The sequence below is a fragment of the Embiotoca jacksoni genome, unplaced genomic scaffold, assembly GCF_022577435.1.
Source record: "Embiotoca jacksoni isolate LCO1_2020_lvr unplaced genomic scaffold, fEmbJac1.0.p SCAF_16, whole genome shotgun sequence".
Classification (NCBI taxonomy): domain Eukaryota; kingdom Metazoa; phylum Chordata; class Actinopteri; family Embiotocidae; genus Embiotoca; species Embiotoca jacksoni.
In genome coordinates this window covers 7,006,918-7,032,011 of record NW_027185296.1, presented here as the reverse complement: position 1 = coordinate 7,032,011, position 25,094 = coordinate 7,006,918, and the positions used below count along the sequence as shown (strand labels likewise).

General features: G+C 46.0%; 1 protein-coding gene across 1 annotated transcript; it reads right to left on the bottom strand.

Annotated features, from left to right (window-relative positions):
* Positions 1-667: 667 nt before the first annotated feature.
* prrc2c (proline-rich coiled-coil 2C) lies at positions 668-24,309 on the bottom strand. Its single transcript, XM_069150569.1, is given in 35 exon segments — positions 668-2,676; positions 2,801-3,043; positions 3,165-3,291; positions 4,107-4,207; positions 4,293-4,487; positions 4,629-4,739; positions 4,829-5,060; positions 5,158-5,312; positions 5,535-5,656; positions 5,781-6,002; positions 6,121-6,292; positions 6,402-6,503; positions 6,675-6,767; positions 7,417-7,674; positions 7,769-7,963; positions 8,054-8,139; positions 8,245-8,653; positions 8,769-8,923; positions 9,037-9,194; positions 9,791-9,814; positions 9,816-12,251; positions 12,346-12,556; positions 12,662-12,926; positions 13,357-13,529; positions 13,621-14,269; positions 14,373-14,556; positions 16,108-16,195; positions 16,320-16,453; positions 16,821-16,900; positions 17,017-17,315; positions 17,453-17,578; positions 17,911-18,020; positions 18,487-18,661; positions 19,143-19,312; positions 23,933-24,309. Coding segments are annotated over 34 exon segments (8,463 nt in total). The 5' UTR covers positions 19,258-19,312; positions 23,933-24,309; the 3' UTR covers positions 668-2,418.
* Positions 24,310-25,094: the final 785 nt, after the last annotated feature.

The window sequence follows — 25,094 nt, the reverse complement described above, 5'->3', positions numbered from 1 at the left end:
CTTAAGGAATCAGAAAGAAAATACTCTCAAAATTAACTAAAATATAAAGACGTGTATATGATGTGTTCTCACAAAGCCAGAGAGAAAAGTTGATGTATCACATGAGTGATACTTTGAGGGCGTTTATAACTTTTGGAGAAAAAGGTTGTGAAAAATCCCTCTGGCTGGTCAGTCATTATTAAAGTCAATTCATTAAAGTTGTTAAACACTTTCAAAGAAGCCATCCTTAAAACTCATCTGTAATTACTATTTATAAATGTAATATTAATATACATTAACAAAATAATTAATTAGTTCTTACTAAAATATTAAGTGGTTGTGCACCAGATATCTTGTAGCTCTTCTCCAGAAGGTCAGAAGTCCAAGTATTGGCAGGAACCTAGCAACAAAAACATTGTTCTTATTAATGGTTATTAAACAATCAATGAACATCTATTAACTACTAATAAAACCTTTCTTTACACCTTATAAACAGTTAACAAAAGTGCCTTATTGAAAGGTGGCACTCTTGTACGATACAACCAAAAGAAAGTGTATTTTTTCCTCAGCTCGGCTCCAGTTCTCATTTAAGATTGTGTTGTAGTGACACCTAGTGGTCGGATTTAATCCGTGCAGAAATCAGCGCTCAGGACAAAAAAGTAAAAAGCAGACATGAGTGAAAAACATGTCAACAGTATATTATTTTTATTAGTTTCTGTAACCAAACCAAGAGAATGTAAATAAGACCGTACATATTTTAATACAGCGATGAAACCCCTGTACAAGTACAACAAAAAAAAAGAAGAAAAAAAAAAAAAAGAGAAGTCATTACCCTCCCTCCCTCATCCATCCTCCAAAGTAAGATAGACGTGAGGAGAACTCCCTCACCACCTCAGGGTGCATACTACTGTACATTTCTGAAGGACCCTAGTCACCACAACCGCAAGATGAGAGCATTGTGGGTGGGACAGCCAGCGGAGGTGAGGCAGAGACAGAAAACAGCACTGATTGCTCTCATCAGTAAACACAAAACAACATGTGTCCTTCTGCCCAAATGCTTCAGAACGTGAGGCGTCTCCTTTCACCCCCCCCCCCTGTTGTCCGTCCTGTTCCTGTTCCGCCTCGCCGTGAAGGACATACACACTCAAAGTTTTCTACTGTTCAACAATCAACTCACCGTGTCTATTCCTCTAACAGCCCTATTCCGCTGTACTCTAGCTAAGGGCACTGAAATCAGTCAATAGCAGCAGTCTGGGTGCTTTACAGTGAAGTGTGTATATGTGTGTGTGTGTGTGTGTGTGTGTGTGTGTGTGTGTGTGTGTGTGTGTGTGAGACAGCAAGGAATGGTGTGAAAGCAGTGAAAGGGTGTGACAGTAGCCCCTATACTGGACCAGTCGTGATCATACATCGTCCATGTAATCCTGCAAGTCCACTCAAAACTCTGCTGCCATGGCAACAGCAATCCTAAAAGGCTGTGACATCATCTCTGCGCTGCTTTAACCTTTGGCTAAATTTACAGGAGAGTCCAGCTACGAGCCTTCCCCCCCTTTTCATACCACAAGCACACACACCTGACACGCACACGCACACACGCGCACGCACACACACACACACACACACACACGCACGCACACACACACACACACACACGTAATTCTCAGGCAAGGAGATGAGAGCAGAAGGCAGGAGCGAAGGCTCACAGGCAGACGAATCATCAAGAAATCAATCATTAAAGTCAATCAAATGCTGCTATTTTCACATTTTCCATCCTGGTAAAACAGACAAAAATTAAAATGACAAAAAAACTTCTGATTTCATGTCTCCGTGCAGTAACTCGATCAAACCGTTGCGTGACTGTGTGCACAAAATCTCTGGATTAGTTATCATGGGAGATTGGGCAACAGAAAGTGTGCTTCACTAAATGACATCTTAAGATTGTTTGGACTACAAAAACAAATCGGCTTCATTCTGTCATTAACTAAACAGGTTTCTCCTATTACATATGTGTGATCCTATTTGGGGGAAAAAATAAAAATAAAAGGAACAGAAATGAAGAGCTATAAAAATGGCAAACTCAGCAGCAAATCTCAGTTTTCTCTCTCCAACTCTCCTCATCTCTACCGTCATAGTCGATTCACTATGGAACAACTTGTGCAGCAACTTTATCGGCATCTAAATATGATGGAAGAATCCAACTCAAATGCCCCCACCTACAGTGGGACAAGACAGGGGAAGAAAGACGAGGAAGAGGATTATGTTTACACGCGACAGCGCCTACTGTCAGTAACCACCACCATCCTGGTCTCCACCCGATTCATCCTCCTCCCCCACACTGTCCTCCGGGGCTGATATGAGGGGGCGGCTGAGTGAATGGGGATCGATTCCCTCTTCCTCTCTTCCATCCGGTCGTTTTGTCATCTGAAGAGGGTCGGAAGCTCTTTACTTGCCCTCTTCTGGTTTGATGGCCTGCGGCTTTATGGGGCCGGTCCGTATGGGCTTGGCCGTGGAGACGGTGGGTTTGTCAGAATCTGGGCGCTCGCCTCCCGCCTGGTGGTTTGGGGCCGAGGGGTCGAGTTGGGGTTTTCCTCCTTGATCCAGCCGGGGCGCTTTGCTGACTTGCGGGGCTTTCAGTTGCTGCTGCTGTTGCTCTGAGAAGAACTTGTGAGTGGACTGAAGCACCTCAGCCCGCTGCTTTGCCTGAAGTGGGACAGGAGAGAAATAAATGAGCCGACTCACCCAGCAGAGAAAGATCACGACTTGGACACGTCAGACCAACGAAACAGATTCAAAGAATCGACAGATTTAAGAAAACAGAACATACCTTCAGGTCCTGCTCGGCCTTCAGAGCCGCCTGCATGCCTCTGGGTGCAAGGGAGGGACCGGAGGGTCCTCGGGGCAGGTGCTGGCTGTGTTGTGGGTGCAGGGGTCGGGGGTGAGGCATGAGACCACCACTCACATTGGGTGACATTGGGGGGCCCATGGGAGATCGCTGGACACCTCCCGCAAAGGAGTTACCATGAGGAGGGCGAACCAGAGGAGAGACGATGCTGGGCTGAGACAGAATCTGAGTAAAGAGCAACAAGAACGAAAATAAATGACTCAAGCTCACCTGTCATTCATATTAATAACAAGAGCTTTACGTAAACGCAACACATCTTCTCGCTGTATCCTTGTGTATGTACAACCTGAGGGTTGAACTGGCCGGGGAAGTGCTGCGTCATTCTCATGGCGGCAGAGCTGGGCTGAAACTGCTTCTGGTAGAGCATGCTGTTGATCTTACTGGACTGGCTGCTGGGAGAGGTGGAGCTGGCCCTGCAGAGGAACAACACTTGAATGAAAAACCGCTCCGCGTTTTGGTCCGTCCGACTCAGGTTATATGGCTACTGGTTAGATCAGGCACAAAAAAAAATCCTCTTCACAACGTTTCCTGCAGCTCATCGTCTCGTGAACAGATTATATTGTATTACATCTTCAGTGTCTCAGCAGTTTCCCTGCTCTTTATATGGGTCAGAGAACGGTAACCACATGACCACGAGCTAAACCCACATACAGGGGAATGACGACAGAATGCATTTATATGGGGGGAAAACTAAGTTCCTGCTCCAAGACATTACGTAACAGCAGCCGCACAAGCAAGCTGCAGCTAAGACGCACATCAGAGGTAACGCACACGTCAGGTAGGCAGCGTGTTCCCGGCCTTAAAAATGTGTCCACTAATTGAGAGCGTGGTTTAGTAAGGCTACATACAGACTCTCCAACAGATCATCCTGTAAGTGTAGTGAGAGATTTATGGACCATACGTAAGGTGCATATTTCTAGAGTGATTGGATGTTCTATAATTATGAGTTATGATCTTTGATGCTGCATCACACATATCAAAAGGTTTCTTTCCAGGTATTTCTGGTCACTTTTGTTGAATGAGATGTTGAGTTACAGTAATAGACTTTTGGCCTCTGACGTTTTGTAAACAGCTGCTGCCATAGTAACAACACTTAACATGTTGGCGTCTTGGTTCTGTGTAACAATGGGCATTATACAAATAAAGACATGGCACACAACAGCATATTCCTAAGGCTCAGCCACTGTGTTGTTGCTGTTGGTGTACAGATAAACGTTGACACTTTTACCTGTATGGGCTGGAGGTGGGTGTCGTGCTCCTGGCGCTGATAGGAGGTGTTCCAGGCTTCACATCCATCCCACTGCCAAAGAGTTTCAGATCCATGTCCATCTGCAACGTATCACCAGAATTTTTTTGTTATTATCGGATCTTCTGTAAAATCAAAACCTGGCTGTTTGCTCACGCGGCACTGTACCTTGCTGGTGGGAGGCTGCATCAGGCTGTGGTTTGGACCCATGATGCCTCGGTACGACTGAGAGACTGGGGGCTGTCGGTTGATGTTTTGGGGCTGTGCTTGGGGAGGAGTGGGAGGCAGCGCCAAGAGGGGCTGGCCTCCACCCGAACCAAAGTTTGACAGGGACAGCTGGGACCCCGGCAGAGGGACCGTCACCTGGGGAGAAATGATAACAACTGTTAACTGGTGCAACGATTTCTCTACTGACGGAAAAATGTGCAGCTTCTGCGTCACGCCACAAGGCACAGAAGAGGATTATGAACTTTAAATGTCTGTTATATTTACATGAAGTGATACCTGCTGCATTGCAGAACTGGGCGACTGAGTGTTGCTGTAGTAGCTACTCTGACCATGTTGTTGCACCTGCCCCGAGTACATGTTTGAATGCTGATTCATCCCCTGTCGAGCCTGAAACAAACGCACAAATATGTCAGATGGAATATGTGCACATACAAAATAAATAAAGTGTAACGTAAACTATTTCCTGTGATGGTTACCTGCAGCAGGTGTGTATCAATAAGCTGGGAGCCTCCCATGCCAGACGGCTGGTTGAGCTGTGGCTCAAACAGAATGGGAATGTGCTGGGTGGAGGAGGGTTGCTGATAAGCCAGATTGGACTGAGGCTTGCCGAGCTCGGGCCCCTGCACGCCAGCATAGCTGTGCAGAGAAGGTCCTGACAGCATCATGGAGGGCTGCGACAAGCTGCTCTGCATGAACGCCTGCTGAGACCTGAGGGAGGACACATTCAGAGGATCAAATGACAGGAACAATTAGCACCTCTGTGTTTTGGAGCAGTGAACTGAATGCTTTTGATGTTGTGTGTTACCTGTAAGGCTGCAGCGCAGAGCTGAACAGGTCCTGTGGCTGTGAGACCGGAGGTCCGGTGCCGAGTCCCAGCTGAGCCTGGTGCGTGTGTTGGTGCTGAGGCTGACCTTGCAGTGGAGCATAGATAGGGATGGGAATCTGCTGCACTGCTGTCGGCTGGAAGGATGAGGAACAGATGGTTTGACCTTCAACATTGAAAATTTCTGCAATGTGTTTGTAGCACTTTGTAGTTTGGCTTTCTTGAAGAAATTCTATTTTCTTGATTCCTGTTGTTCTGGGTTTTGTACCCTCATGGTTGAAATGCACTTATTGTAAGTCGCTTTGGATAAAAGCGTCAGCTAAATGAAATGTAATGGAACCTGCGAGAGAAAATCCTACCTGCGAGAGGCCGGGCTGGAAACCTTGCTGCTGCGCCAGGGAGGGAGGAGCCAAACGAGGGTGGGGGGCGCTGAAGAGGTGGCTAGTGTCCATGTAGAAGGCTGGAATCTGAGCTGCAGAACCTGAACATACAAGGGAATATATATATCACTAATCAGTAACAAGCACGAACTGTTCTTCAAATATGAAACTGAACTATCGGACCGGACAGATGGACGTCGCAGGTCAGTGCCATGTTTCCCTCACCTGCTGCAGACTGGGAGACGTACACCTGGGGGGTCTGCTGCTGCTGGGGCAGGAGAGGAGGCACACAGCCGAGCTGAGAGAAGCTGCTGCTGCTACTGCTGCTGCTGGAGGAGGACAGGCTTCCCCCTTGCAGCTGCTGGGGCTTCACCTTACAGATGTTCGGGGGGTCGGAGGCGGTGGTCGTCTTGGTGCTGAGAGATGATGTTGTGTAGGTGCCAGAACCTGCAGGGCACAAACAAGAAATCATAACTGAAGCTCATATAGTCTTGTGATAAACAAGGTGTCAACAACCAACACTGGGGGAGGAGAGTAGAATACAGTTGCGTGAGAGTTATATTACCTGACAGTGAGGTGCTGGGGGTAACAGAAGCCACAGGGATCTGTGGAATGGAGGCTGAGGAGAAGGACGAGTATGAGGAAGCACAGGAGGTGATGGGGGAGGAGGAAGTGGTGACTGGAGAGTTCTTCTCCAGACTCGGGGAGTTCTCCCATGCTTTGCGAGCCGATTCCATCTGAGGAGGCGAAGGACAGAAAGCTTAGCTGACATTTCACTCAAACCTTGGAGAATGGTATTTCTCAGAGAAAGCGATGCTGCTCTGACGGTGCTGTACATATGTGCACCTTTAGTGTTAGGTCGACAGTGGCAGGAGAGACGGTGCTGAGGCTGGAGCTCTGCTGCAGGGTCTCTCGGCGAGGAAGGGGCAACGAGTGGGGAAGTGCCACCTTAAACACACCAAAACAACAAAAAATAAAAGTCCCAAAGCTGTCGTTAGGTAAAAAGTGGTGAACACTAGAACACATTTATCTTTTATTACAGCTCAACAGAATAAAGTTATAATCTGTTCGAATGGATGTTGCGTGACATTTTGTGCTATGGTAAGGATGTGTACTCACATTAGCCACCAAACTCTCTTCCATTTTGTTCCCTCCTGTAGGAACACTGTCGGCCAGTGAGGAGGAGGGGGTGGTGTAGTCAGTGACAGACTCCTGACAGGGAAAGGCAATAATTTAGCATACACATACAATTGTTATATATCACAGCAGTAAGACTACTACTTTAAACTTTCTTAAAAATGTTCACAATGAAAGGCTGAACTCTCGGGTACAAAGAACAAAAAAATAGTCAAACACCAAATCAATTCATGAAATGTTATGTTGAGTTAACCCTCTGAGTCCCAAGTAGTTTTTGTCAAACATTTGCTGAATTTTTGTCATGTGACTCGTGTTTTTAGTTGAATCATTTTAAATGAGACATGTAGTATAAAGTGATTTGGATGAAACACTTCAAGGATTAAAACTTGACGGAAGTATTTGGTGTAAATGATGAATGCAAAGGTTGTGGGAAATGTATATACCAATGGTAATTTCTATTAACATTTAACAGTTTCTGGTCATGATGAATGGTGATTTATCAAAGAAAACATATCTTTTAAATCAACTTGGGTTGTGGGGTTCAGATGGTTGATCAAAATATTAGCAGTTTGAAAAAAAAAATAAAAAAATAAATCTATTGATAAAATCCTTATTTTGATACACGTGGCTATCAGTAATCTCACCAATCTGGACTCAAGGCTTTGTGTATCAGAAGTCTAGCGGTACGATAACCGAGATGTCATGAGACGGTGGTAGAGCATACCTTGGAGTTACTGTTGTACTCTGCTGAGGGGACTGTGATCATGCCCTCGATGTCTCCTCCCAGTTCTGGTACTGTGGTGTCACTTGTAGGAGGACTGGAGTCTGTGGCTCTGCTGACGACTCCTCCAGGTACTCCTCCCTCCATCCCCTCACCTTCTCCACCACGTGCATCTTTGGCCTTACGGTTTTTTAGAGAGCGCTCCTTACCAATGGGACCTGGCTTGTACTCCTTGGTTTCCACAGGTTCCATCTCAGGGAGCTGAAGGAGGACAGGTAAAACACGCAAGATTGGAGTATACTTTTATAAACGAAATATCAATTGGAATTGTTACAGCATAGGACAGCGAATTCACCTTCTGTGTTTTGATTGGGCCAGCTCGAGGTTGTTTCTGTCTTTGTTCTTTGGGAGCAGGTAGTTTGTTTTCAGAGCCACTTTCTAGCAATGCAGGAACACCATCACTGTCAGTGCTGCCTGCAGATGATGGTGCTCCAAACTGAATACTGTCTATTCCCAGTTCTACACTGCCCTCGTTTCCAGGCTTCACACCCTAAAACAAAAACAAATATTTTTTTTATCATTTGGGGGGAAAAAAAGGATCAAACAGACACAAAAGATGTGCCAGGCATATTCAACCTACCTCAGAGGAAACGGTGCCAGTAAAGGAGGTAAGAGGTTTGTTCCAGGCACTCACTGAAGGTGGCTGGGGAGGGCTGATTGGACCAACTGAAATATACACATTACATATTTTAGACAGAGCTTGGCAATAAAGTCAAACCTGCAGCACAACAAGATTCGGGTGTCAAGACAAGAATGCACTTTTCCACTCACGCTTCTTGACGTCAGGAAGGACAGTGGAGCCGGCCACCTTGTTCTCCCACAGTTCTGTACCCAGAGTGCTGTGTGTCTGTGTAGGTGCAGGCGGTAGGCTCTTTGAGGTGAAGTCCACGATAGCAGGCGGGATGGAGGGCAGAGGAGCCACCGTTCCCTCCAGAGTCTGAGGGGAAGCAGCAGGTTGGGAGGGGGCAAGGTGCTGATGCTGGGGAGCAGAAATGGGAGGTTGCTGTTGGGCTGGAGGAGCAGAGGCTACAGGAGGCTGAGGCTGTGAGGCCTGCTGTTGCTGTTGTTGTTGTTGTTGTTGCTGCTGCTGTTGTTGCGATGACTGTTTTTTAGCAAATCTTGGTGGCAGCTTTCCTCCGCCTCCTCTGCTCTTCTCACCAGAGCCTTTTTTACCCCAGTTCTGTAAAAACAGTATCAATATTAATACTCTATCACAGCAGGGTTGCTCATGTTAATTGTGCGGTTTAAGTACACATTTCTTGAAATGACATTGTGCACACAATCCCTCCCCTTACCTGAGTAGTCTGCTCTTCCTTTTTCCGCTTCTCTTCATCCTGCAGGCGTTTCTGTTGCTTGCGGGAGACAACTTCTGTAAAGCCATCATCGTTGGCGCTGGACTGTGGGTCCTCTGTGGTGGTGACCTCTGGGTGGTCATCGATGATCACAACACCTACAGTAACCAGAAATGTACACTCAGTTTGCGTGATGAACAGCTGGAGCCAGGTATCGGTTTCTTGCTCGTCAATGAGAGACAATTGCCAGAGAATGAATGCGTCTACTGACTGGCATAATTGTTGAGATCAAACTGAGACAGAGCATTCTCCTTGGGCTTCTTGGTGGCCTGCTTGGCCTCATCTTTGCGACGGGCAGTCTGATCTTTTGAAGGCCGCTGGGCTGCTCCTCCTGCTGCTGGTGCATCCGAGTTCTGCTGGGCTGCAGGGCTGTTTTATTCAGAGAGAGAGGAGAATCAGACCCAGCATGAGACTGTGTGACACTTCACAGTTGGTGAGAACAACAGAGGGGTTTTTAAAGGAAGTGTGAGGCTGTTTAAAATCAAAACTATCCATGCATACACGGCTTTACTTTAAGTAGAAGATAACAAAGAGGTCATGAGACAGCATGTGCATTGATACACGAGATGAAAGGAGAATATGATTTTCACTGTTCGCCTTCAGAAAGCCAAAGTACAGGGTGGGTGAGTCTAGAAACGCCACCAGTCTGATGCCATATTTAGCTTTTTCAACCAAAATATTTTGATGGCCACCGACAGCTTGACGAGGACATTCAGCCACCTAAGTGGAGATTAATTTAATAACAACCTCTACTGAGATATTGAGATTCTGCTTTCATGTTATTCACCGCAACTCTTCATTAAGCACAATGATAACGACACAAAAGCTTCATTATGTGTGAAGCAACCTGCAGTGTTATTCTACTGAACACTGTTCATTGAGTCAACTTCTTTGTGCAAGTGTTAATGTAAGCAGACAAAGTAAATACCCAACAAGAGACAAAAGCCTGATTGTTTCGCACTCACCCTTTGCGGCCAGCTTTGCCCCCCCCCCCTCCTCTCTCCCTTGGCCCCTGTGTAGTTGCGGCCTGGTTTGGCTCCACTGTTGCCTCTACGATTCTGTCTCTCCGTAGGCCTCTGACTCGAGAAGCTCCTCTTGGCTGCAGGAGCTCCTTCCCGTTTTGGAGTCACCCCTCCATCGGGTGGGCTTTTATTGGGGGTCAGAGAGCCCTGGGGGGGAGCAGGTGCTGGTGCAGAAGCTATGGCTGCTTCATTCGCAGCATCCAGGGCCCCTTTCCTCTCTTCTCGCTCTCTTCTTTCATTGAAGTCGCTGCTCTCAGAGGCAGTTTCCCACTCCTCATTCGCTTGATCTGAAGAGTTCTGGTTTGACAGGTCAGGGGATTTGGTGCCGACTGCGGTGATGGTGGGACTGCTGTTCTCGGGCAAGGGTGCTTCTAAAGGAGAGGGCAGGTCGGGTGCAGGCATAGTGGCTCCCACTTCTGCAGGCACAGTTAGAGGTGTTCCTGGAGCTCTAGATAGGGTCGGGGAGAGGGAGCTTGGGGCAGGTGCAGAGCTGGGGACAGCAGCAGGCACTGAGGGTAAAAGAACAGGGGGACTTGGGGCCATCTCTCCACTAGCTAACACTGCAGCCTCCCGCTCTTTCAAGCGCCTGAAGCGAGGGGGTTTATCTTGCCTCGGGGGCCGTGCTGGTCTCGATCGACGAGGCCTTTCTCTGCTACTCTGGGGAGCCCCATCCCCAAATTTCTTGCTCTCGGATTTAGGGGGTCTTCGGTCAGAGGGAGGATTGTCATATCTTGATGTGGACTCTGTGTCCTCAGGTCTGAATGTCTCCATGGGTTTAGAGGGCCACTGAGAGGACGAGTCTCTGCCTGGTGGCCGTCTTAGAGGGGCTGAGCGAGGGCCCCCGCGTTCCCTTGCTCCACCTCGTCTACTGTATAGTCCCCCTCTTCCTCGCCGAGAAGGCTCTCCTTTAGGAAGGAATCCTGGCTTGGGCCGGCTTTCGTCGTCCCCTCTTAATCCAACCTTTTCTCCCATATGAGGAGGTCCAAAGCCTGGTTTGTGGGGCCCGGACCGGACCTCCCCGGGGAGCTCTCTTCTCAGTGGACGGCTAGGTTTGGTGCTAGGCTCACGGTCAGAGGGTCCAGTATCACTGGCAGACTCCCTCCCACCTTCACTTTCGGAGTCGGTGTCTGAACCGCGGCGCCGTCTGCGTTTTGGTATAACTTCAAAGTCTGAGCTCTCACTACGTGTCTCGCTTTCCTCCCTGTTGCGAAAAGCAGCAGCGCCTCCAGCAGAAGGTAAATCAGAGCGTGATCGAGGCTCTCGGTAAGGGTACTCCGCCCGGCTCCGACCACGACTCCCCCTGCCTCTTCCACTGTAAGTCCCCCGGTAGCTCCGTCCTCTGGAGTAATACTCCCCTCGACCACGTCCTTTGAAACTGGAGTCGACAGGCCATTCTCTGTCTCTGTCTCTGTCTCTGTCTCTGTCCATTTCCTTCTCCCTATCGCGCTCCCTCTCCCTCTCCTCTCGTCGGTAGGCACGTGGAGGAAGGTTGGACTCCTTTCGGGAAGGCAGTTTGGGTTCTGGATGTTTGTCATTGTTGGTCGGTTTATCTACCTTCTCCTCCTGAGAGGAAGACGTCGGCACCCCGGAGGAAGGCTGAGAGTCTCTGGCCCTCTGATGGGCAGCTGGTGTTTCCTCTGTCTCGGCAGGTTCTCTCTTCGCTTCGCTCTGAGGTCTGGAGCCCTCGGACACAGCCGCAGCTGCAGAAGGAGCTTTGGACGACTGTTCCTTTTTGGACCGGTCACCTCGTTCCCCTCGTTCCCCTCTCTCATGACGCTTCTCTCTCTCTTCTCTTTGCTCTCGCTCTTCTTTCATGTCCCTGAGGACAGGCTTCTTTATAGGCCCAGACCTGCGGACTGGTCTCTCTCCCCCCGGTCCTTCTCTGCGTCCAGCCCCTGATCTCCCACCCCAACGCAGCTCAGCTTTCTGCTTGCTTGGGGCGGGCAGAGGCAGCTTCTCTTGTTTGTGTAATCCATCAGCAGGAGGTGTAGCCCTGTTGCTGGTTACTGCAGCCTGGGGGTAGAGTTCATTTTGAGGCTTATCATCAGCCCGTTCCCCTGCTTCATGTAGCTCTAGTGACTTTGTTCCCAGGGGTAACCCATCAAATCTAGGCTCATCCAGCTTAAGGGAGTGGCTGGAGCCCTGTGAGACACTCCTCTGGAGCATAGCTTGACCAAGAGCTTCGACCTCTTCCCCAGTTGGTAAGCCTGGCTCCTCAGAATCAAAGGCTGAACCCACAGGGACCCTGTCTAGAGGTCCTGGTGCATCCTCTGGACCCTGGGTAAATGCTGACAGAGACTCTGAAGGTTCCCGGAAGAAGTTACTTTTACGAGAGTCCAATCCACTGTGGTCCTGGGGGTAGATAGCTGGAAGACCCCTGTCCAGATCCAAACCAGAGTCCATCCTTTAAAGAAACATTTGTAAGTGTGTTATTGGCCAAATATAAAATCTATTGATCATTACAAATTAGTCCCATTGTTATGTTGTTATATTTTTACCTTTGCTCCTTGTTATCTTCCCGTCCTTTTGGAGGCGTTACAGAAGGTAGCGGCTCTGACTGTGGGTATGGGTCGGATCCCCACACCATCCGTGAGTCCGAGGGCAGGCCATGGTCACGGATTGGTCGGGTCAAGTGGTCAAATGAGTCGGAGCTCGAGCTGGAGTTATCACCTGGCTCTCTGCGCACAATCTGCTTAGGAGGCATTCTCCCTGAAGAGGACAAAAACAGAGCAGCATTGAACAGGTTGCCCAGCAGATATCATTACATCAATCACAAACATATATTTCTAATTTCTATTCTCCAGATCTACTTACCAGGGTGGATGGTCGCTGGCATGTCAATGGGGGGACGCCCAGACATCATACGGGGGTCCATGTAGGACTGCATCATGAGCCAGCGGGGGTCAAACCCCATGGAGGCCAGGTGCTGGTGGTGGGGGCCCATTGGTTGATACATGGAGCGGTGTTGCTGCTGCTGTTGCTGCTGCTGAGTAGCTGGAACACTGCCACCACCTGATGGCGACACCGAGCCCCCACTCTGCTGTTGCTGCTGTTGCCATTGTTGCTGCTTCATCTGTTCCTACGAGACCAATGAAGAATAATAAAGAAGTTAAGACCAATAAAGCCAATTTATTCATTATATACTACATATTCAGTGCAATCAAAATGGGCACACAATCATTTCATTTTAACATGCAACAACACATTTGCCTGTGTGCAAATTTCACAGTATCAGGGATATTGTCCCCAATACATTAATGTCATTAGGTACACCTAAACATCTGCTACAATGGATTAGTAAATTTTTCATTAAATATTTTTTCTTATGCCAAACTGTAAGGTTAAACTAACATTTATTATCTCCTTAACCAAGCTGTCAACCAGGAGGGTACCTCTTGAAAGCTGGAAAGCAAGCTCAATTAGCCAATCAGCCAGTGGCACATCCACAATATGATTTAGCCAGCAAGATCCTGATCATTGGGAACTCAAGCAGATGTAGACATCCTTACCTGCTGTCTGAGGAAACGCGGTGGCAAAGACTTTTGAAACTGTTTGGAATAGCCTGAGATGAGAGATGGACGCATAGCAGCTGCTGCCTCTCCTTCCAGTTGTGGGGGTGCAACAGGGACTTCCTCACCACCAGGGGCTTCCATGTGGGGCAGAGACAGGTGGGGCTCATCCACTGCAGAAAAATACAAACAGCATTGGTCTCCCTGACTGAGTGGCAGTAAGACAATTTGCATCTTTTGAAAAAATGCTCAGAGTTTGCTTACCTCTATTGTCCTCCATGTTAAAATAGTCGTGGATAGGCAGTGAAGTCCTATCAGTCTGGTTCTCCTCCATCAGGGGACTGACCTCAGCTAAGGAGGTTTCTCCCTCGCTTTGTGGCTCTGGAGCTACAGCTACAGGTCTTTGGACAGGGGGGCTGGGCTGACGAGGCAAGTGAACTTCCTCCTCCTCCTCCTCCTCCTCCTCCTCAGCAGCACCTGGTTCTACTATCTCTTGTTCTTGATCCGCCCTCTCAGGTGGTGGAGCTTGCATGATTGAGGCTTGTGATTGTGAAACTGGGGCTGAAGGTACAGGACTGGACACAGGAGCAGGTTCTGATAAGGAGGTTTCCTCACAGGCAGCTCCTGCCTCATCATTGGTGGATTGAGAAGAGGCAGGTTTGCCCTCATTTGCCTGGCGTTGTTTTTCATTGAGACGTTTAAGTTTTTCAGCACAAGCAGCGAGCCGCTGTTCTTCCATCCGTCGTTCCTCTTCCTCTCGCCTCCGTCTCGCTCGCTCTACAGCTTCAGAAACTTCGGGAGTCTTCTTGCGCTTCTGTCGCCAGGCATCAGAGTCCTCATCAGCCCCAGGAGCCGCTGTAGCCGGTGGTTTGCTCCCACGTGGAGCTCCACCACCTACAGAACGATTGCCACCCTGGAAAAAAACATCGTAAATGAATATAGATACAGACTGATCCCCATATTGTTACAATAGTGCACGCATAATGGTAGGCTTGTGTAATGCACACATGCTTTACCTGGTAGTCCTGTGGAGCAGCTGATTTATTGTACTGCCCCATACTGCCAGGTGATGGTGCTCTGGGATCCACACTGTCAGCCCACGAAGTTTTACTGCCCCCACGGTCCTCAGATCCTTCCTTCCAGCCCTCATGGCCATCTGCGGCCCGAGATCTCATCCGCTCCATTTTACTCATCCACTCCCTGGAAGAGGATATAATTTAGTAAAACACAAGAAAATGATTTGAATTATCTTTGCTAACTTCTATGATTTAAAAGAAAATCCTTTTACTTTGTAAAAAACGAATTTGACACATTGACACACTGGTTTTTAATACATGTGCACCAACTAAACATCAAATTTAGTGTGACTCTAAAAGCAATGCGCCTTACAGTCACCACAGGTGTTTTCCAATTTACAGTCCATTTACTACAAATCACATACTGCTGCCAACCATTTTTGAAGGCCTACCAGACAGATGTGAATTTTTTATACGATGCATTTTTCCTTCATTCTGCATTCATTTTTGGAGAGAATGAAAAGCAGTTTGCAAAGATTTACATTTGTATGAGTGAGAAAAATCTCGAACTTTACTGTTGTTTAAGTTATATTACTGTTTGGTAATTGTGTTGCAAAGATGTATTTAGAGTAAACACTGCAATTCAGTTTCACAATGACATGGTTTTGACCAAATTAACGGATTTTCTCAAGCATGTTTTCAAGTCTCCAAAGGTGGAAATCAAGAGTGCACTTTGTTTAAAACGTAATGCACTTGTAATTGAAGTTAGAATTTGAACTCAAGAGGCCAAATACAGACAAACACTGATGTGGTCCAAGTGGAGAACAGAAGATGAATAGTAAAAACAAGATTAAAACTGCAAGCGGGAATATGCGGGCCCTCGCATGCTGCACGCCGGCAGCCTGCCCTGCTGGCTCCCCGACGTGCAGCATGCGAGGGCCCGCATATCCCCGCGTGCAGATTTAATTTTTTTTCTTGATCTCCTTCTCTTTCCTTATTCTTCTTAAAAATAAATTTCCTTTTTGCCAGCTTTAACATACTTAAAAACTCATGAAAGTTGGTGCCTGACGCAGGTGCAAAGTCTCGTGAGGTTTGGAGCACCCAAACGTCAACTTCCTGTGTCACGGCAAAACATCAAACTTTGCCGCATTGCCCTGGCGACGCCCTTTCATAAAAAAAGCACGGGCTTCTCAATATATCATCATCAATGTCTTAAAGCTATTCTGACCCGATTTGATCAACCAGCACGACGAAGCATGTGAAAGTATGAAAAATTTAATTTCCTGTTACCAGCAGGGGGCGCTGTGACTATGATCAAATATTACCATGCAGATGTCTTCAGGGCGCAACTGTTGTCAAACATGTAAAGTTTGGAGAAGCTCAGACAATGTACACAAGATTTACAGCAATTTGTAGTTTCATGGTGAGACGCTCAAAATGGCCGCCATGCCACAGGCACACTGATCGACGAAAACAAAATCTTTACGACAACTATTCATCCCAAACGTGTCAAGAGTGGACAGACAAAATTCCAAGTCGGTCCGACAAAATCTGTAGGAGGAACCACTACAATGCGTCAATTTTCGCCACGACTGATGCGTTTTTGAGTATGTTAAAGCTGCCAAAAAGGCGATCAAACACAAATAACGAGAAAAATAATAATAAGGAAGAATAATTCCTTGAATAACAACAGGGCTCTAATTACTGTAAATGAGGAAAAGATCAAAATATTCACCAGTTTTCTCCCTTTTCTTTAGCAGCTTGGTTCTCCTCATCGTCGCTGAAGTTCAGTTTCTCGGTGTAGTCCACCTCCATCTGAGCTCCTGAATTGCAGAGAGGACATTATTAATAATAAGCGCGGAAATTAATTATGAAACTACCTTTTATTATCCTTCGGTCACCGGTTGGTTAAATGTTGGAATTAATAGAAAATGTAAAAGCACTAACCTGCCCAGCCCTCATCAGTATCAGTATCTAAGTTGTCCAGCTCCTTCAGTTCTGTTGCACTAATGATAGAAGGTCTGTCCGGGTCCTGGTGCCAGGACTGAGGGGGTGGTTGCTGCGGTCGAGGACGAGGACCTCTGAACACCCAACAAAGCAGAAAGGTGAGAAAAGTTCATTGGAAGATCTTGTGAATTTACAAGAATATAAAATATGTGAAGCAGTATCACACATCATACATGTATGCAGAGGGTCTAAAACATTTTATATACTAATATGAACTAATGTGTGCTTCTCTGATATCCGATGTTTGTTGTTTGGCAAACATGGACTTTTATGAACTGGTTTATCTGCAGATTATATAAACATCTTCCTCCCCTTTAAAATGATTTTCTTTTATTATGAGGGAAGAATATGTTTGTGCAGTGATCTGACTAAATACATATCAAAACTGTGTATTTTATTTTGCTTCAACCCGAGTCTGTTGGACTTATCCATTCAACTCACTTTGCTCCATCTTGAGGTACAGGGTATCTGAAGTTCCCTTGTCCTGGGACAAATGACATTTGAGGATAGGCGTGGAACATCTAAAACACAAAAGACAAAAATCATCACGCAAGGTAAAGAAAAGACAAACTGCTCCTGGATATTGTAACTGTGATGTCTTCATGCAGTCAGTCCAGAGGATCAAAGTGTGACTTACATAAGGTGGCATCATGCTTCTGAAAGCAGGGTCAAAGTGAGTTGGCACCCCACCAGGAGGCTGCTGCCCCCCATTAAGTTTAGGCTGAGGAGGGCCAGAAGGGGGCAACCTCTCCCTGCCATCCCTCTTCTCCCTCTGACCGTCAGTGGTTACGTTTCGGCCAGGTTCTTCAGCTTCCCCCGGTGGGGTAGAGGTACCAAGGGCCGTACTTCCCTCCTCCGGGGCCCTGTTCTCCATCTCTGGGGGGCTGGGTGCCGTGTTCAAATTCCTGCCTCCACCCTCCCGCCAACTGCCAACATCTTAACAGGACAGAGAGAAGAGAAGAGAAGAGAGGTACTGATTGATTGACTGGAATTACAGGGAACCTGCCGCTCCCAAAAAGCAGGCAAATACGAGAGCAATTGAATGATGTTTCTGTGAACGAGTGTGTTCATACTTTGAGGTCTGAGGCTGGGACCTGGTCCATAAGGCTCCTCATCTTGACCATCCCCTTTCTCCACATCACCAGCTGCCTGCAAACTGGGAAACTCCTGGTGAAAATGGCTGCTCACGCGCGGAGACCCTGTACAATATTAGCACATTATTATGAATGAGCCAAAATCCCACGGTTCAATGTAATACAGTGACTTAGAGAAGCATTGCATCATTTGGTGTGCAGCAGCCCTTCCGCCTCAATTTTACAATTAGCAGAGGTTACACTGTGATGGCCGATTGCAGGAAAAACCAAGTGAGGAGTGTGCCTTTGTTTATTTGCACACATGGAGGGAATGTACCAGATATTATTTACAACCTCCCATGTACATATATCAAAAACACACATGGGACTTTAACGTAGGTAATCTTCATTTTACGAGTAGGTGCAAGGCTTAGAGAGGAAATGGTTAGCATATTTACCGTCTTGTTGTGTCTGCTTGCTGTTTGCCCAGGAGCGGCCGCCCCCAATAGAAACCTCTGGTGGCTGGATCACTGCTGGTTTGATCTGGGGTGGGGGCGTCTCCTGTTGCCTGTGGCACATAAAAACAGGGCTGAGTTTTCAACAATGTTAGTAATTTGAAATGTGGATGACGGAGTCGTCTTCTGCTGGCTTCTCTCAAAGTAAAGATCTTTATTTCATTCTCTTTGGTGGCACCTATGGTGACAAGTGGTAATTGCAGCTGTATTTTTGGACTTCACTTCCGAGATATCTAAATAATTTTACCTGACCGATGTCAGTCAGTTGGCAATTCAAGAGTGAGTTGAAGAGCAAGCCTGTTGCATAAACTCTGCCTGTTCTCTGTAACAAACAACCATTGCTGGGTGATGGAAAACGCATCACTAAATTGTGCACCACTTGTGTATATCTGAGAGAATATTAGTGAAGCAAACACCTTCATTTAGAGAAGAGAAGGGGATAGAGCTCATTTTCTCTCTGTATTGGCATAAACATCCATGAAAGTTATTAAAGTTATACGTGGAAGTTGGTAAATTTACCTCTCTTCTCCGGCCTCATTTCGGGATGCCCAGCCGCTACCGTCTTTGGGGACAATGTTGACGTTGGGGTCGTTTCCCTTGTTCTCTGCCTTCAAGCTGGGCAGGTTGGCCGGAGGGGGCATTCGCCGACTGGCAGCAACTTTGCCCAAACTCTGGAGCCCATGTCTGGCAGCCACTGGGATGAGGGAACATTTCACACACAAGAAAAAATGTAGGGTTTTTACTGCTCCTTTCAGAAGGCAAACATACGTATGATGAGGGTCTCCTTGTTCGGCCCGTGTTGGACTAAATAACGAGACAGCTGTTACGTTGCTTCTCACTGATAACAGATTCCAGTCAGCAGCGTAGTTTCTTACACATCACTGATGAACATGAGAACTTAACGGAGTGTAAAATTTCACTTCTCTTTCGGTTTCTCTCTGCCTCACTTTTTCATTCAGACATTTAAATGTCTGCATCATTAACTTTGACTGTGGTTGAGAGGAGAGTCGGCTGGTATAAGAAGGTCCGAGTAAGACCCTGATCATACTTACAGATTATATTGTAAAACCTCGATCAGCTGAACTCCATAAAGACCAAACATGCTAATCACATTCATTAGCTAACACATGCAACAATGTGCACACCAAGAACAGTGATTAATAGTTGGGGGTTACCTGCAGTTTTCTGGGTTTCCAGAGATTTGCCTTTGTAGGTGTTGAAGAGGCTAAGGGTTGCATACTTTGTTTTGCCATCCTTTGCCTTGGTGCTCTGCCCTGACTTCTCGGACATTTCGCTGGAAACTCATCGAGTCTGGTCCTTTGGCCTCGCCTCCAGAACCAGCCTCCTGTAGACCGAGGGTGGGAGAAAAACAATAACGTCACAAAAGATGCAGAACTTGGCGGCTTCGGATACAAAACTATCACAGATGTCTGAGCCTTCTTTGATGTGATTGACAAAAGAATAACATGGTGTTTAATTGTGGATCTGTTGTGTGTTGCTGATCCCTCTTCCACCTAATAAGGCCAGTATTGGCCACGTTACCAATCTGGTGGATCGGAGTCTCTTAACTTCAACTATACATAACTTCTGATTGCAGACCAGGACACATTTGACATAAATCTAATGCAGTCGAACCGGCTTTATTATCTGTGAATATAAATGAGCTGAGCCAGGTGACAGGATCAAGGCCTCTCATAAGTTTCTTCTGTTAAAACACAGCAACTATTTCAACTAACGACATTTCCTGTTGAATGCGTGAAGCTCAGATGAAGAAAACGGAGTCTTCCAACTACTACAACCTCCTGATTTTAATTTTATTTGTGGTGCAAAGCTGATATAAGAAAAACAGCAAGACACACTGACCGCTGGTGGCATGGGGCACTGGGGGGGAAATGGAGAGATTTAAATATATTCAGGGGTAACTACAAAGGCAAAATCCAGAAAGAGAATTACAGTGAGCAGTACCAAGGACAGAGAGACAGCATGTTTGGGTCTGCAGTGTCTTTCCTAAGTCACACAGAGGTCATTTATTATTAACGGAGCACTGTAACAGTGTCTGAGAGTGTGAGGTTGTGTGTTGGGGGAAGCTGACAGCTCTGATGAGTTCAGTCTATCTGAAACTTGGCCTTGGAACACTTTAGCAAAAGAACATCCACTTAAAAGGAAAACTGTCTTTCCAGAACAACTTGGTTCTTATTCAATAAAATATTACCGAATAGAATGAGCTGAAACCATTACAGTAAAACTCAGGTTGTATTTTGTTTTTCTATAACTAACATTATGTTAACAGTAATAATGCTGGTCAATACAGATTATGAGTAGTCTTCCACAAATAAAACCTCTCAAAATTATGTATTACCTCATTTTAATCATAAATATACTTTTATGTTGCATTTTACTGAAGGTTTGTATGCCATCAGATTAGTCCTTGCATATTAGAAGTTTTACTTATGATGTCAAATGGAAAATAAACAACAAAAAATTAGGCATTGTGAGAGTATCAGTATTTTTTTTTTCTTTTCTAAAAAGATACCTACTCTTTTTTTCTCCAACATTTTTCTTGTTGTAGTAGTTAATTATTATTATTATTTTGCAATGGTGACACTTCAATGCACAACTAGAAGTGGGTATCTGCAGAGACTCGGAGACACTCCGCCGTCTGAAAATGGTTCCTCCAGACACAACAATGCCGGGAACTAAAGCTGGGCGCACACTACAAGAGATTTTCCAATTTGAAAGGCGACATCACGTAACTAGCGTTTACAACTGTCTGGTCTCACTCTTTTAGCCGTGTTGGCCGGTACTTGGTTAACATCTGATGTGTTATCAGATGTTAACCAAGTACCGGTCCCCACCAAACCAAGTGTCACAAGTTTGTGCACTTGAGTCCCTTGAATATATGCTTGCTGATATGTGCACTACGCAACATAGAAACAGAAAAATGATTAGGATCGACATAAAGTTAGAAACCAGACCGAGTGGAGCTTCTAAATTTGGCAGAGCAGCAGGCATCGTTCGTGAGAAATTGACAAGTGAAACAATTGCATTTGTCAGACGGGCAGGCAAAATGTTATATATGTGGTCGAAACACTTCGTTTTGAAGTACTTTGAAAATTGCATCACTGCAGACTCAATTATTAAGGGTGTTTGTCGGTACAAACTACAGTAAATATGCAGATTATAATCAGGCATCTAACATGCCTGAACCCAATGAGAGGGTTTTTAAAAGTGCCACGACTGATCCATTAATCATTTATCAGGGAAAGACCCGAAATGAATTGGCTATGATACTTTTCTTTTGAAAGATCACCTTAAGGAGTATGGTGCAGAGGCTGAGCATAATTATGTGGGCAGAAATGACGGGATATGGGATGTAAACGGATGTATTTGACAAAAAGGATGCGAACAGAAAACAGAGTCATATTTGGGGGGACGGGGTTATATTTGCTATTACAGTGGTTTAATAAAAACAATCTAAACAACGACCTATCGCCAGTCTTTTCTCTGTTGTTTTGGATGCTGTTTGCGTGTTTACATATTCTTCGTTTGATGACATTTTATATTGTGTTTTTTTTACGTCAGCTATGACATAGAGACATCAACTTGAATGGTGCAGGATGGGTTACGTGTCAAAAACCGGGAATAACAATAATAATAATAATAAAGAAAAATGGCTGAAAAGAACCAGATATATTGCTTGCTCAGCAATCCCACCAAATATCTTTCTCCAGAATTGCTGTCTCTCCCTTTAAGTGCTTCCATGTGATCAAGCACACAGTAGCATCCCAGCTCTCCAGCCCCTGTTGGTCTAGCCTGACCTCCAGCAGGGCCTCGAACCCCTGCAACTAATTATTGCATCACAGTCCATCCATCAACGCAAGCTCTTTTGATGTTTCCTGGGTGAGAACTAGCAGGTGTGCTTGTGTTAGGAAGAGTCCTTATAGATTTTGACAATTTGATGAAGTTATAAAATGTCTGGCTTAACAACCCATGTGGCCAGTAAAATCACTTTCCTGTTTTGGTAAAGATTCTTCGTAAGAAACCAAGTATTCTGTTTTACAAGTGTGCACATAATTACTGTTCACTATTAAAGTCAAATGGCCATTACTTTGTATGTTTACTTAGGCATAAAAGTCCAATAGAGCCAGGGGAGTACAAGCCTCAGGGTGGTTATTTTGAATTTTAAATTTTAGGTAAACACAAAAAGATAATACTCATGGAGGAAATTATGATTCTCTTTTGCAGGATAGATCAACTGCCAGGTTTAATTTGTAGGTAGATCGACCTGTACAGTGCTCATGCACCCCACTTCTGTATTTACAGTGAGTCCTGGGACTGACCCGTCTCATGCTACATTGAAGCCACAGATTGAGAAGTCATGTATATGGCCTAAATGATGCGCGCTGAAAGAACAGGCTTGTATTTCACTCCCCAATGGTTTGCATTGAAATGGTGCAGTGGAAAATGGTAGCAATGACAATGGTGCGTATATTGTGTTAATCGTCTTTACGTGCATCACCAAAGTTACAATAATAAACCTAGGGTTGTCGTTTATTACCTTCAACATGTGGACTGCATGGGGGTGTGTGCAACAACATCAATCAAGTGATCACTCCTCATAGAAAATAGACCACATGATCTGATCCATGAAGAGAAAATACAATTTAGTATCCACTATTATTGATGATTAGCACACATTCAGCATCTACCAACTAATCTGCACAGGATTAATGCAGTGGTTTTGTAAAACATCTTTACCGCTGCTTATCTCTTTTGGCACAATGAACATAAAGCTTTAAAAAAAAAAGACAAGGACAAGGAGCTACTTAAGATTATTGTGGTTCTTCAATGCCAGGTCATCAATACCAATGAGACGCCCCCCCCCCCCCCTGGGAGTTGTCTGCAATTTCATTATGCACATAAGAAATTGGAGGATTGCTGTGTTTTCATTCATTGGAGGCTTAAGAGCAGATTTAATGGCCACGTTAAACATTTGTTACTGCAAATCCCAGTTTGAAATACACACATGGGGGTACTGTAGGGGGCTAACCGTATATGGTGCATAAAAAGCCAAGGCTAACGTCATTCCTCATTAAAGTCTGTTTATTACCAGGAGAAACAAAAAGGCATAAATCACTTGCATCTCTTAATTCCTTAAATCAAGGCGTGTGCCTTCCAAAAGACACTTTCCTCTCCAGCTGTAGATCTCTGATCAGGCCCTGTCATTGTGCGCTCAATCAATAAGTACTACTCTCATCAATGTGCGTCCGCATGGCCTAAAACCGATCAGATATAGACCCCATTATCGATCCTGAAAGCATGAGGAGGAAAACATCCTGTCGCAAATTCACGATCTCCCAGATGGTTTCCACATAAAAGATGTTCATGAATCACAGCGTCTACCACATGTCCTAAATGTGCACACACACACACACACCGAGCAGGATGCTGAAGACCACATTGTGTTGAATCCCACGGCTGGAGAGGAAATCACTGTGCCAAACCTTTACGCAAAAAACTTGACGTGATGGAAAACCATCACGCGCGTGCAAACACCAGAGCATTTTTGTCCCAATTCAGCGACACATCAAACGAGACGTCGTCCCCCCCCTCATTTAGTGTCGGTCTCTTAAACGACTGTCATTGATGAGTCTGCAGGCCAACCGCGTCTCCGTGAACCAAACCACCGGTGGTCTGGGAGGCTCGTACCGGCCGAAACACAAACCAGACTCGGCTCACAATCACGCTTTAATTCCGCAAAAGTTACACACGGATACGTTTCAACGCAGTGTTTTTTTGAACAGTATAAAGGTGAACCTCGGTTCCGGTACCGGAGTAGGCCGCCAGCTCGCGTCGTTTAGCATAGTTTCGTTTCTCACTGGTCGCCATCACGTCCACTTCGCGTCGGTGTGCTAACCAGCCGAGCGAACCCACATTTCACGTTCAACCCGTCACAGAGACCCACCTGCCGCCGCCGGTGCCTCCTTTGTCCCACCGCGTGCACCACCGGCCTCACTTGAACTCCGGTCTCGGCCTGGTTCGGCGGTGTCGGACGAGTCTGCGTCTCGCCGGCGGATTACAAAAGTCCGGCTAACGATGGTTAGCCGCTCCGCTCGTCGGCTGCTAACGAACCGCTCTCCGCACGCACGGCTCTCCGCTCCGTGTTTCCTCCACCGCTTCACGCCGCCCGTCTGTCCGTGTCTGCTCGGCCTTTACTGCGGGAACCGGTACGCGGACGTCCCGTGGTTCCGTGTGTCTCCCCACCCGTTATCTCGTGCCAGACCGTTTTTCTAGTTGAGTGAGGCCCCCGCTCGCGCCGCGGCCTGTCGCACAATCAAAGATGGCAGATCGTGGTTGCCAGATTTGTCCGCTCACATCCCCCCTTCTCAAAAGCTCCTCGCAACCTGTGCAGGTGCCCCAAACGTTTTGCTACCAGTTATTCAGAGAGGGGTCTGTTACGCATATACAGCTTTCTTTTCACAAGAACAAGTATTACATGTGTACATTAATGGCTCTGAAATACTTTAGAGAACTGCATTGTTATACTCTGTATATACAACTATATAACTTGTATGCACATTTGTTGATCTAATAACAGGACTGACAGGATGTGCACAAACAATGCACTTTTACACTCAATATCGGACCCCCCCTATAATCTAATAACAAATGGCCTACTTTTTGGGGTGAATTTAACAAACTATATGGATTACATGTAAAAAAAAAAATAACCAGCCTATAGCAGCAATTTGGTTTTATAACCTGCTATTAAAACACATTCAGCTGTCATAATCAGTTTGTGATTTAATAACAAGTGGATATACACTTGTATGCACATTATTTTTGAGAAATGAATACAATTTTATGAAAAAGACTGTAAAAGAGTATTTGGCAAGTGGTAGGTAATTTATTACATGCATATATGGCAATCTTTTTGGTTAGAGTATGTCTGTATTGGTTTAGACATGTTTGTAAAAAGAAAGTCAGATTTTGCTGTAATTGAGTCAGTAGCCTATATTATGCTGCCAAGAATCATTGAGTAACTAGTGAATACCCTCCCTGTAGTCTAACCTGGCTCTCAAAAGTGCCCGGTTATTTAAAGGAAATAGTTTTATGGTCGTAGGATA